The sequence below is a fragment of the Mytilus californianus genome, unplaced genomic scaffold, assembly GCF_021869535.1.
Source record: "Mytilus californianus isolate M0D057914Y unplaced genomic scaffold, xbMytCali1.0.p SCAF_5, whole genome shotgun sequence".
Classification (NCBI taxonomy): Eukaryota; Metazoa; Mollusca; class Bivalvia; order Mytilida; family Mytilidae; genus Mytilus; species Mytilus californianus.
The window spans coordinates 47,870,760-47,884,405 of NW_026262701.1; the positions used below are offsets into that span (position 1 = coordinate 47,870,760).

The 13,646-nt window shown below is 30.6% G+C and overlaps 1 protein-coding gene across 9 annotated transcripts in view; it reads left to right on the forward strand.

Annotated features, from left to right (window-relative positions):
- The window catches only part of LOC127702361 (uncharacterized), a 33,928-nt gene that overhangs the window by 4,482 nt on the left and 15,800 nt on the right, over window positions 1–13,646 (forward strand). For 7 of the 9 annotated variants that reach the window (XM_052206509.1, XM_052206514.1, XM_052206517.1 and 4 more), the window contains 9 exons: window positions 1,313–1,351; window positions 3,549–3,587; window positions 4,700–4,768; window positions 5,768–5,809; window positions 6,702–6,752; window positions 10,980–11,018; window positions 11,572–11,616; window positions 12,800–12,850; window positions 13,421–13,456. In XM_052206509.1, coding sequence (XP_052062469.1) covers window positions 1,313–1,351; window positions 3,549–3,587; window positions 4,700–4,768; window positions 5,768–5,809; window positions 6,702–6,752; window positions 10,980–11,018; window positions 11,572–11,616; window positions 12,800–12,850; window positions 13,421–13,456 — 411 coding nt within the window. The remainder of the gene's footprint in view (window positions 1–1,312; window positions 1,352–3,548; window positions 3,588–4,699; window positions 4,769–5,767; window positions 5,810–6,701; window positions 6,753–10,979; window positions 11,019–11,571; window positions 11,617–12,799; window positions 12,851–13,420; window positions 13,457–13,646) is intronic. The other 2 variants (XM_052206511.1, XM_052206516.1) reach the window with 1 other exon arrangement.

Sequence of the window (13,646 nt, forward strand, 5' to 3'; positions counted from 1 at the left end):
TTTCAATATGCATTTATATACGACTTTTCCTCTAAAAGAATGGAAGCACCAGACATTTTTTTGAAGTTTTAGACGGAGATGACTTCAGACTTGCTTTTAGTATGACGTTAGTACATCAAAAACAACATATTTTGTGCTTCAGAAATTTGACAGCCATAAACAAAATAAATGTTATTTTAAATGTTAAAATGGAAATTATTTGGTAAAAATACTGAAAAAGAAAAACGCATTGCAAACAAATCAGACAATCTTACAATGACTCAATCCTAGCACAGCTCTAATGCATTTAACTCATGACAAAGAGTGGGTACTGAATGTACATTTCATATGCTTTTCACTATAGAATCGAATGCTGTTTTTTTTTTAATTCCGTGTTTCACGCAAAATGTAAAGCTAACTTACTTTCACTATATAAATTTCCAAAACACAGCATATAATTCTTATCAGCTCTTGGAAATAAAAAAAATATATAGACTATTAACATAACTTTAAAACACAAAATGTCGGCAGAAATGGTATAGTGAGACGAAAGTCGTATCAATCCACGCGAAATCAATAAAACGTACACAGCTGAAATTCGCATATTAACGAGAATGTCGATTTCAAAGTAAATAGCTCGTAAAAAATCCAATACAATTATCATTAAACATGTATTCATACCATAGAGAGTAATTTATTTTTACATATTTCTATCAATTATTCATACTAACAGCATAATATATAATCTAACGTCAATTATTTTTTCAAGTTGATATGATATGCAATTTATTTTAAACCTGTGTAAAAAAAAAGTTGTTGCTTTAGTAGGTTGGCGGAGATAATAATCTTTATTGTTTTCATACAGATTGATAACTAATGGCGGAATCAAATATTTCGTCTTTCAGCCAAAAAAGATCACAAAAATAATTTACCTTTTATAAAAATATTAAATTCAAGTTCAAGTACTATACATTTTCTGATGAGTTGTATTATATTCTATTTATATATATGTATGAAATTGCTATTTCAATGTCTGCACTGTTGTATATTAAATAAGTTTGATAAAAAAAAAAATTAAAAAAAAATTAAAAACAACAAAAAAAAACAAAATAAAACAAAAGATCACAATTTGTTTAATTAAACACCTTTGTAATGTTTTTTTTAAGATGACAATGTCAATAATTTAAGACAGGTTATGAACTCATTGATGGAAGGAATCCGATGCTCTCTCAACTTTGATACAGCCTCTATCTTAAATTGATAGATTCGTTTTTTTCTTATTGGTTTATGTTGTAATCATTTTTTGTATCTTAATTTAACTTTTTTTTAATAGGCAAGGGATGATATGAGAATACCTATAGATCAAGGCAGAGTAAGTATTATGTTTATGACACAGTTACGTTAAATTTAAACTAGGAGGTAAATATACACCGCAAAAAATAGAAAGTACATTTTGCATATGTTTCTTCAAAAGATCAAAACCCGTATTTTGTATTGCATTGCATGGAAAACATAATTTAAAAACGGAGGCTTTACAGATGAAAAATATGGCGACAAAACATGCATTTAATGGACGTAAAACAGCCGTCCAATGCATATGTTTATTCTATTACGTATCACACATTTCAATTACGAGGCTACATTTTGACTGCATCAAACAGAGTCATTATGACTCCGAATGAACTTTAGTATAATCATCTCACTCTTCATTTAAATTTTGTAGTTTTCCAATACAGAATCGTCCTGAACATGCATCAAATATTTGCCACTAGACTTTAAGCAAACATCAATCACACATCAATCAATCAAATATCAAATTGTTGCAATCATATTGAATGAAATAAAATCAAACATTGCTAAAGGATTCTGAAAAAACAACATGATGAAAATACTCGACGAACTATCACGAAAATGAAGGAAATAAAAATTGGACCGAAGAAAATTATTATACATAAACGTCACAAATATTAACAGCAATGAAACAGACGTACGGACAAAGTAAACAAGAACAGACTTATACGAAGAGTATAGATGGTTAAACAAAAAGGCACTTTTGTGGCCATATCTAAAAGAGTCATCGTTTTAACTTATTTTGCCAGAAAAATATATATACTTTTATTTAAACAAGAAGAACAATAATTATATTATACTTTTGTCATGTTACGATAATTCCTTTCGAACAATAATATGCGTTTCAAGATAAGTTTAAGTGGAAAGAATGCAGTATTATTTATTTTAGAACGTAAGTAGTGAAGTATGATTGATTGCTTCTTTGTTCTGCAGGTTTTTTTCAGATTCCCGTCGAGTTTGTTATCGTGCTCCTTTCATATTTACAATACATATATTACATAGAAAGTAATATCTCAATTTTAAGTTTCATTTTACACCGATGAAAAATGTTAATACTTGAAAAGTGTTTGCATAGTATGTTTATATTCATGGTATCAAAAAGACCAGATGGATTAATTATACTTTACGACAGTTAGTAAACAAAAAATATTGGGCTTTTTCCCTACCCTTTCTACTTGATCAGAGTAATAAACATGGATATCTTTTCAGGTCTAAAATTTTAATTCATATAAGGTTGAGTTTTACGAGTGTGAAACTTCACATATACGTAGATATTTCGTTATAAAAATTATAGTTTATTTATATATAGATGCTTCGGAAAGTTTTATCAGATTGTATTCGCAAAATTTTGCGCCTGGGTAGGATAAAATGCGGAGTCACACCATCGTAAATCAATCTGATGTATACCTCACATTTTCCTTTCGCCGTGTGAATTTCTTACAGTTCTCTTATAAGGGTCTGGCTTGGATTTACAGAATAGAGAATAATAGTCAAAAACATAAATAAAAAGAGCAAAATCGGCACAAAATACAGAATTATATAGAATAAGGGGAGGACTAAAATATAAAAAAAAAAAAATTATTGACAAAAAAATAAAAAAATAGAGAAAATGATCTAAAAAAGAATACATAAATGTTTATCTTTGTTTCAAGTCGAGAGTTGGTGTTTAGTGTGTTCTGTTGTACTGTCCTATATTTTGATAATTTCTGTAATCTAAGATTGAAATAAACAATTAATTTCCCCATAGGCGACAATGATAGCCTTTTTCGAGAAACAGACTTTAGAAAATTGATTTTTTTAACGAAACCTTGCTAGAATTAAAGAAAAGTTATTAGTATTTTTGGTCCAAAAAATATAGGTTCGCGTTGCTTTTCTTAGCGTAATTTGTACTTATCTCCCATGCCTATCATGGCAATTTTGCACTTAAAAATACGTGTCTCATCCTAGCGTTTAAAAGACATCTCAGTTCCGTTAGGGCTTAGGAAAATAATTTATTTGGCCTTTGGTATTATGCAGAATGCACGAAGTCTCTAATAACAAAATACAACGGGCGCACATATCAACCAATCAGGATTAGCTATACTCTTAATTCTGAATACCATGTTGCGCCCATAAAATGTAATGGTTGATTGTAACCTTAAGCTTTTTGATGTATTATTACATGGAGGAAAACATATATGCGAATGCGATAAGTTAATTAAGGATACTTTTATTTTCAGGGTTACAACGACAGACAAGAAGGACCGTATACCGACAGGGTACGTTATTTGATTCGGTTTTTTATTATCGATTCTGATTATTTGATAATTTAGGTCGGTGATCGTAACCAAATATACTATTGTAACGTTTTAGCAAAAACATCACAAAGGATAATATTAATCAAGCAGTCAAGATAACTTTGGAGGTAAAAAAGAGCATATTGTCTGTGCGCATGTTTTTTTGTAATTTTTGCGCACAAATTGTACACGCAATTTTATAAATTGTGCAAGCAACTTAAATCTTGTGAACCCCCCTTTAAAGATTTTAATAACAACTTTTTGATTTTAAAGCTCTTCGTACAAAATATTTATTTCTCGGAGCTCCGTAAGTAACATTCCCGGGAGACTTGTGGAACAGTTAGAATATTATAACACAAGTTGGTTCTCCATCACTAGTTTTACAAATACTAGTATACAAGTAATAGTCGCTACAGTGTACATGCGATAAAAACACAACATTCTGAAAATATATTAATTGTCCTGAATAAAATGGACAAATTAATTTCTTACAGGTGTTTCGTTTTACTGCTAAATTGATATGTGAACAAATTATGAATTTTTGCACGCACAAAAAAATTATATGTTCCATTTAACTGTATTTGTTATTTTAAGGACAAAAATATTCGCATCTGGATTTTATGGAAAATAAAGATATACAAATATAGATGTCTTTTCACTATCCGTATACTATAATAACTTAAAAATGGGGGTTTTTTTTGTGGTTTATAAAATGATATTTCATTCAATGAAAGAATGCATTATTGTTCATATAATGTTCATGAAGCATATTGCTGCTGAAAATGCTCTTATCCAAAACACGAATAAAACTGGAAAATGTAATGCAAAATACAGTTAATTCTTTATAAATTTCAAATGTTCATCATATGTAATTGACTTTAAACATATGTTTAAGTAATGTAAAACATATATAGTAATTATTTAAACGAATTTATCTTTAATTCGCGACTTTGAACCTCTGTTTATGCACACGTAAGGTTTTAAACGTAATTGCATAAGGATTTCAAATCTGCAAAATTAAATGATAGTATACACACTGTTAATGGCTGCAGAAGTCAAGCGATTACACACTTAAAACAGAATGTTAATTTCAGGGTGGCTACTATGACCGTCGATATCAAGATGATCACCATTATAATGACGGTTCATACACAGATCGACCGGTACAGTTCGTCTATTTTCAGTTTGCTTATATATATCTTGGGCTTCATAATTAAAAATTTGTATTTAGTTTATGTGCTTTTTGAAGGTTTAGTGCGCTTACTGTTTGATTATTTATATTTTTTTAGAACTAATTTCCTAATGCACGTAGAGCGAGACTTTGGTTAGCTTGCTTGCTTTGTTTGTATATTGTACAATTGTAATTGGGATAACTTCCAATCAAATTTAAATATAATATATATAGGTTTAACTATGCCTATATTGTTTGAATATGTCAATCTTAATTACAAAGCTTGGGTAAACGTTTATACATACAAAGCAAGCAAGCCAACCAAAGTTTTACTCTACAAGCATTAGGAAATTAGCTCTAAACATGATTGATTATTTTGTGTTTATATACCTGCTCATTGAATAATTTGATTGTTTTTAGTTTGATTCCTCGTTTTCGTTGTGGTATTTAGTTTTATAGTAAAAAAAAACGCTTGTTGTGGATCACGCTTTTTCGTAAAATGACTGAAAAACAGTATTATAACACAAATAAGTTTATGACTCTTATTATCAAATTTCATTAGCATAAATGTACGGCACAAATATATATTAAAATTGAAAATGAAGAAGTTTCAGGCAAGCTAAGACAAGAACTACATTCAATTATTACATTTACTTTGAATTCAAATTATCATGACATCTAAACAAAATAGTCTTGGCCTTTGCCAGATTTGGAACTACTTTTTTAATTTTTGGTTTCAAATCATCTTCAAATTTTATTATAGATTTTGCCTTCTGTCTGTTTTTATTCGAGTGCCACTGATAAGACTTGCGTCGTCTACCATACCAAATTACAATACTGGTACCTTTGATGAGTTTTTACCAAGGATCTATGGTATCTCATATTTCATACAATATGAAAGTATTCAGGTGGCATATGTTTTTACCAATATAAAAACATCAACTATATTAATCTAAAGTTTGTTTAATTTTTTTGGGGGTTTACTTTTCAGCGATATGATAGGCGTGAAGACATGAATGGACCATCAGATAGGGTAAGTGTGAATCATTCACTTACCCAGAATAGTTTTCTAGAATAACTTTTACTAGATACGGTCACTCAACTCCAATCTATGAAAATGTATGACATGTGCGTCCGATATATGTTTTCTAGAATAACTTTTACTAGACAAGGTCGCTTAACTCCCATCTTTGAAAATGTATGACATGTGCATCCGATACATGTTCTCTAGAATAATTTTTACTAGATACGGTCGCTCAAACAGATTTTAAAGCTACATAAGCAGCAAAATATAAAAAAGAAACATGAAAAACACAGTCATAATTGTCTAAGGTCAGCTTAGGTTACATAAAGGAGTTGCAACATTACGCATAGGAATTACAAACTGAAAATTTACATAAAGTAAAATGCGTCATTTAAATCGTTAAACAAAATATAAGAAATAACATTTGAAAAAAGAAACTAGCTTTCAAAAATGACACTGCAGACCAAAATCCTTTTATATTATATCAAAAGGTGTCTAAAATTTTGTTTACAATTGATAAACAGAATGTTCGTTTATTTGCTCGTTATCTAGAATAAACTCTTTTTTGCATTGATTATGTATTCGATACATAATATCATGACGACAGGGCACAATTTAAACCTTTTTCTTTACAAGAAAAGAAACAGTTGGATGTAAACGATTTTACTGATTATAAAATGTTGAGTTATTCGAAAAACATTACCTTAGCCGTATTTGGCACAAACTTTCGGAATTTTAGGTTTTAAATGCTATTCGACTTCGCATTTGATGCGGACTTTCAACTGCGTACCAAATTATAAACCTGGTATATTTTATGAGTTTTACATGAAGGAAAGTCTTTGTTCCCTACATAAAAACGCAATTATTCTCGTATTAACATCCTATATATTTTACGTTACAGGGGTACGATAGACGGCCAGATGATCGGGATCGGGGTGCGTACACAGACAGGGTAAGTTCGACATCGAATAATGCACCCAAACAAGGTCGGTCACTCGAATGAGGGAGATAATTATATAAATTCTCCTTTCGTGATATTTCATGAAATCAATATGTCCAATATGAATTAAAATTGTACGATTCTAGAAAACGTTCATTATTTTTTCTATTAAGGGTATTAAAATAGCTTTGTTTTGTATATTTTTCTTTTATTTGTCTTTTTTGATTTTTTCCTCAGTTATATGTGATGATGTGTGTGGTTGTTGTGATTTATATATTTCGTTTTGCTGCCTTATTATATGTATTATGATTTCTATGATAAAACCCAATGGGTAATTGTATAGAACAATATAGGGCAGCTATCGGGTTATTTAACTTATGTAGATGCACTTTTAGACTCGGCAGCTTTAACTCACGAACTAGTGATAGCTCTTTAAAAGAAATATTACTTACCAATTTCAGATGCTCGTTACTCGTCGTCTCTCTCTCACTTCTCCAGAGCTTAAATCCGAATATAGATATTGTTTTTCTGCTATTTGTTTTAAATGTCATCCTAATTATAGGAAATATTGAGACTAATCCAGGTCCGAATACAGATATTATAACTGACTCTACCAGTATAAATGAAACCTCACTATCCATATGTAACATAAACATACGTAGTCTACGAAATAAGCTTAATTTTCTCCAAAACTTTACTGACGAATTTGATATATTAACTATAACTGAAACTCATTTGGATCCAAGTGTTAACATTGACGATTTGCAGCTTTCCTCATTTTCAAAGAATATAATCCGAAAGGATCGTAACATTGCCGGCGGAGGCATTGTCATCTATGTAAAGGATGATATATCCGTCGTACGTAAAGGTGAACTCGAAAACCACATTGATGAGACAATATGGGTAGAGATTAAAGGTAAAGGTCAGTCATTTCTTCTTTGTTGTACTTATAGGCCTGAGTGGACGGACAATGACTATTGGACAAGACTTAATTATTCGCTGGGATTGAGTTACCAACTAAGCGAGAATATTGTGATAACAGGAGATTTGAACTCTGATTTATTTTCAATCCATAATAATAAATTATATGATACAATGAATCTTTTTAATTTAGAAAATGTAATAAACAAACCGACAAGGGTGACTGGACACAGTAGCACATTACTAGACCCGATAATAATCAGCGACACAATTAAATATTCTGTTGCCGACGTACTTAAATTACCGTCGGAAATAAGTGATCACGATGCTTCTTTAATATTTTTAGAATGTCCGAGATTTGCATCCAAATCATTCAAAAGAGAAATTTGGTTGTACGATAAAGCAGATTTAAAAAAAATTTCTTCCGGACTTGATTCTGTCAGTTGGGATGCACTTTTTTCTGATGTTGAGGATTTCGACGAGATGTGCAATACATTTACTCAAAAAATCCTTGACATCGCAAGGCAGAGCATCCCAACTCGACATGTTTATATACGAAACAATGACAGACCATGGTTTGACAACGAGTTAAGGAAAGAAATCCGCAGAAGAGATCGATTTCGTAAAAAAGCCTTAAAAACTAAAAAAGATTCTGACATTAATAAATACAAAAAGCAGAGGAATAAAGTAAATAATTTGAAAAAAGCTGCAAAAGAAAAATTTGAAAGAAGCTTGGATAATATCATCTTAAATAACGTGGCTAACCCCAAAACTTATTGGAAGATAATGAAAATGCTTATTAAATCCAATAAGGGTTCTGGTGATTTACCACCACTTAATAATATTATTCACGATGAAAGTATGGAAGATGTAGTGTACGGAGACGACGAGAAATGTAATCTGTTGAATAAATATTTTAGTCTAATTTCTTCCCTAGAGGAGGAAGGTGTTCCCATCCCTGAAGTTGAACCAAGAACCAATATTATTTTAAATGATTTAGTAATTGAAAAATATGAAATAGTTGATATAATTAAAATTTTAGATCCTAATAAGGCATCTGGTCCAGATGTCATAAGTCATAAAATGCTGAAAATGTGTCCTGAAAAAATAGCAATTCCTTTAAAAATAATATTTAATAAATCCCTACAACAATGTAAATATCCCACCAGCTGGAAGACTGCAAATGTAATTGCTTTGTTTAAAAAGGGAGATAGTTCGCTACCATCTAACTATAGGCCTATATCGCTTATAAGTTGTGTAGGGAAAATAATGGAGCGAGTTGTTTATAAACATGTCTTCAATCACCTACATAGAAATAAGTTAATATATGAATACCAGTCTGGTTTTCTTCCAAAATGTTCAACAGTTCACCAGCTTTTAGAAATTTACAACTGTATTTTAAATTCACTAGAAAATAAAGAAATTAGCTGTTTCGTTTTCTGTGACTATTCTAAAGCTTTTGATAAAGTTTGGCATGAAGGATTGCTATATAAAATGAAGTCATACGGTGTGGACGGGAAATTATTGAATTGGTTTAAAAGTTACCTGAACAACAGACAACAGCGAGTTGTTATTAAACAATCGTCGTCAGAGCTTTGCAGTATTTCAGCTGGTGTCCCACAGGGTTCTGTTTTGGGACCGCTCTTATTCATTATTTATATTAATGATATTGCTGAAAATTTGATATCTTTATGTAGATTATTTGCAGATGACACATCTCTCAGCTACTCTAGTCGTGACACGTCACAAATAAAATCAGTGATCAGTCACGACCTGAGTGAGCTGAGCGATTGGTCTAAGAAATGGCTGATGTCCTTTAACCCAGAAAAAACAGAAATTATGTTGTTTTCATACATTGAAACTCCGGAAATGAATTTCATATTCAATGGTAAGAATATTAAAGTTACAGATTTTCATAAACACTTGGGTGTTACATTTAGTAGAGATGCTAAATGGAACACTCATGTGGAAAGTATCATAAAAACTGTATCGAAACATTTGAATGTACTTAGAAAACTAAAGTACAGATTAAGTAGAAATAACTTAGAAAAGCTATACTTGACTTTTATAAGACCGTTATTCGAATACGCCTGTGAAGTTTGGGATAATATGGGTGTGGGTTATAGTATTAAATTAGAGCAGCTGCAGCTTGAGGCAGCCAGAATTGTAACAGGTCTTCCAGTTTTTACTAGTAGTAGAATTATTTATGATGAGATTGATTGGGAAACTCTAGCTGAACGAAGAGAAAGGAGGAAGTTACAATTATTTTATAATATTCAACATAATAATGCACCAGCCTATCTTTGCAATTTAATTCCACCAACAATCCAAAGTACAGCTGTTTACCCCTTACGTAATGGGAATGATATAATATACCCTTTTTGTAGACTTTCATTGACCCAAGAATCCTTCATACCTTCAACTATACGACTGTGGAATAACCTTAATGTGCTGACCCGCAACATTGACTCTTTAGGTAAATTCAAAACTGAATTAAAAAATCTTAAACTGAATTCAAAAGCCCAAGTACCCAAACATTATAAATTTGGCAATCGTAAACTCAACATCATTTTGACTCAACTTAGATGCTCAGCCTCGTTTTTGAATTATGATCTTAACAGAGTTAATATAATTTCAGATCCGTCTTGTAGCTGTGGTGCTAAGCGTGAAGATTCATTTCACTTCTTTTTTGAATGTCCTAATTATACGAATATAAGAATCAAACTATCTAATAATCTGAACTGGTTACCAGAGAACTCTCTATTAAATTTGAACATCTTAACCTCCGGTGATTCGTCATTAACTAATGATGAAAATGAAAGAATTTTAAAGAATGTATATGAGTTTATTAAAGAGTCAAAGAGGTTTCTAATTGTGTAATACAGCACACTAAAGTGCATATACATGTATATTGTGTACAACCATTCACATCATCACACATCATCTTTTACATATCCAATATATACAATGTATTATTTGCATGCATGCTTTGTAAAAAATTCTATTGTTATAAATTGTTCATGGGAGAAGACTTCATAAGTTTGATTAACTTGTGTCTCATCCCTTTTGCATATTTAAGCAAATAAAATATGTTTAAACTAATTAAAATAGCTTAAAAAATGCATATATTTTCAATGATATTAGAAATAAAGGCAACATTTTATTTGCACATTTTCATGCAATCATTAAACGTTCACTATTTTAGAATTCCAATCTTTACCCTTGATATGAACGATGATCTAATAGAATGTATGTATTATTAACTAACCGCGAATATAAAGGAAAAACACGATAAGAAGTTGAAATTATAATTTATAGGGAGGATACGAAAGACGAGATATGAATGGCCCAGACAGAGTGAGTACAACTTACTTTTTTAAGGATAAAGCCAAATTGGACGTTGAGTTGGATGATGTACATTAATTTTATTGACTTGAAAATATATAAAAAAACATCAGAGGCTTTCATGATAATATCAAATATACATTATGAGGGGAGTCGTATATCTGAAACGTTTGTGGTTTGATTTATCTATTGTTTTTAGTGCAAACTTTATAAAGAAGCGAGTATAACTATGTCATTTGTCTTTGTCTTATTCGGTACCTGATCCCCCTTTTTTTTAAATATTTATAATAACTAGCAGTTGAAACTTCTAGACATGTTGAAATTTTGTGCTTGTTTTACTGTATGTTAAGTCCAGTGGTTAAGTAGCGGTGCAAAATAACTGGTTTTCGGTTGTTTTAAATTTAAGCGAATCTATTAATGCACATTCGTTTTAGTCTCAATTTCACAAAAGTAATTGATTTTGGACATTGTAATAGGTAACTATTGCCTATGTAAGCTTTGAACCAGAATTTTAAATTCGTTTCCAAATTATGATTTCAAACTAATCTAACTTTTCAATTTCTAGAGATTTGAAAGACCACCAGAAAGAGATGTTTCACCAGACAGACGTGTAAGTATGTTTGCCCAAATCTTTACAGCTGTTACAGTTTGTAGAGTCGAAAATAGCACTATTGGTAAAAGGAACAATATTACAACCAGTAAAATGCAAGACTGCGAAATTTTCACCTGATAATTGTGTAATTCCCACAGAAGATCTATTGGTCAACAAGCGATTTTTGAAACCTTACTACAAATTGTTATACATTAGTTCGCCATTAATAGTACATTTTTGGCTTTGAGTTTTCGTGGTGACGGAAAATGTCGCTTCGAATTTCCAAGTTCTGTATGTTTGATTTGAAAATAATGATTACTCATTACACTGACAAGTCGTTGTGTACCTCTATATTGTAATTGCTTGTAATTTACAGTTAACCTTTCTTGTGAACGAAAACAATTAAGTTCTTTCGAAAGAAGACACTGGGCACACATTTCTGTACGTGTAAATGTCATTAGCAAATTTTAAATAGAAAGTAATTTTTAAAACAAAGTCCTGTAAAGTCTTCAACCTTAAACTTTCAAACTATCCAGAATGTTTCTGTATCCCATTATGCGAAATTTTGCAGATTTTAAAAATAAACAAATTTGATCAATTTACAGCTTTATTTTCGTTGGAGTAACCATTTTCGAATTTGTCTTTCAGCGGATATCTCCTGAGAGACTGAAGTTGACCACGCAAACTTGTAGAAATCTTTAAATATTTCCTTTCTTATTAGAAATTAAGATAGATGCACCGGGACGCTTTTCATATGCTGTCATTTATATAACCTTTCAAATAACAAACCATACGTATTGCGATCCGACAATTTGAGTCAGGATTTTCATCACATTACTGTACCATCCTTTTACCATAAACAATCAAGTTCATATGACTATAATTATGTTCGTTTAAAAAAAGGTGGCAATAAAAAAACATAAGTTCAAGAAAGACAGACAACACTATAAACAAAGAAAAATGGACGAACAGACAAACAACAGTCCAAAAACACCAATCAGCAAACAAAAGTGATTCCAAACTAATTTTTAGAGCATATGAAGGGAAGAAAACCATGTGTGCGATCATTATTTTATTATATTAAATTTTTAGTACCGTTGATAAGACAAACAAAACTCTTATCCATTCCTCAACAAAAAATATATCTCCTTAAAATTTATATTACTGAATAGATGTTACTTATTTTGATAATCTTTTTCAGAGATTCAATGATCCTCCTTCTTCATATAATGAAGTACAATTACAGGATAAGGTAAGTTGATTCCTTATACTGCATATCATGAAAGAGCAAAACACAATAGTACTACCATACAAACAAATAACGTGTGTAGACAAATCAAAATGTTATTAAAAACAGTGCGATATAAATGGGTTTGATATCAATAGCCAAATATTTGGTATAGAATATTGAGAATACTTTTATTAAAACCTTTTGCTTGAGTTAGTGCAAATATTAGTTTTTCTATTTCGGCTTAATATTTCACGAAGGATTTAGATTTCGTGCTCCAAAGTTATGAATGGCAGGGAATTAAAAGCGAGATTCGCCAAAACTAAAATTGATAATTGCGATTCCAATAGCCGATCAAAACCAAGAAAGTGTTTCACAGTTCATTAGTGTGATGGTATAAACTTTTTCAAACGTATTTGAAGGGTATCAGCAGATGTGCGCTTGTTCAATAGTCTGAAACGATTTCCAATAGCCACTTTAAAGAGATAATGCAGAAACTATTTCTAATTTTTATTTCTACATTATAATGTATTTAATAAACAAATCTATTTAAATGGCTTAGCTTACGTTATTTTCTATTATTATTATTTTCAGTATGGCAATAGAACAACACAGAAAGATTACGGAGATGTAAGTTTTTGATAAAGCTTAGACGAAATACAAATACATATTATTGTCTTTTCCAAAGGGATAAGAAAATATTGAACGATACCACAAAAACTATACAATAACAAAAAGTGAATACATATAGCTGTATTTTTATTGGAACAAAATGGAACCATTACGTGTAATTCTTTAAAATATTCGCAATTTCATGTTT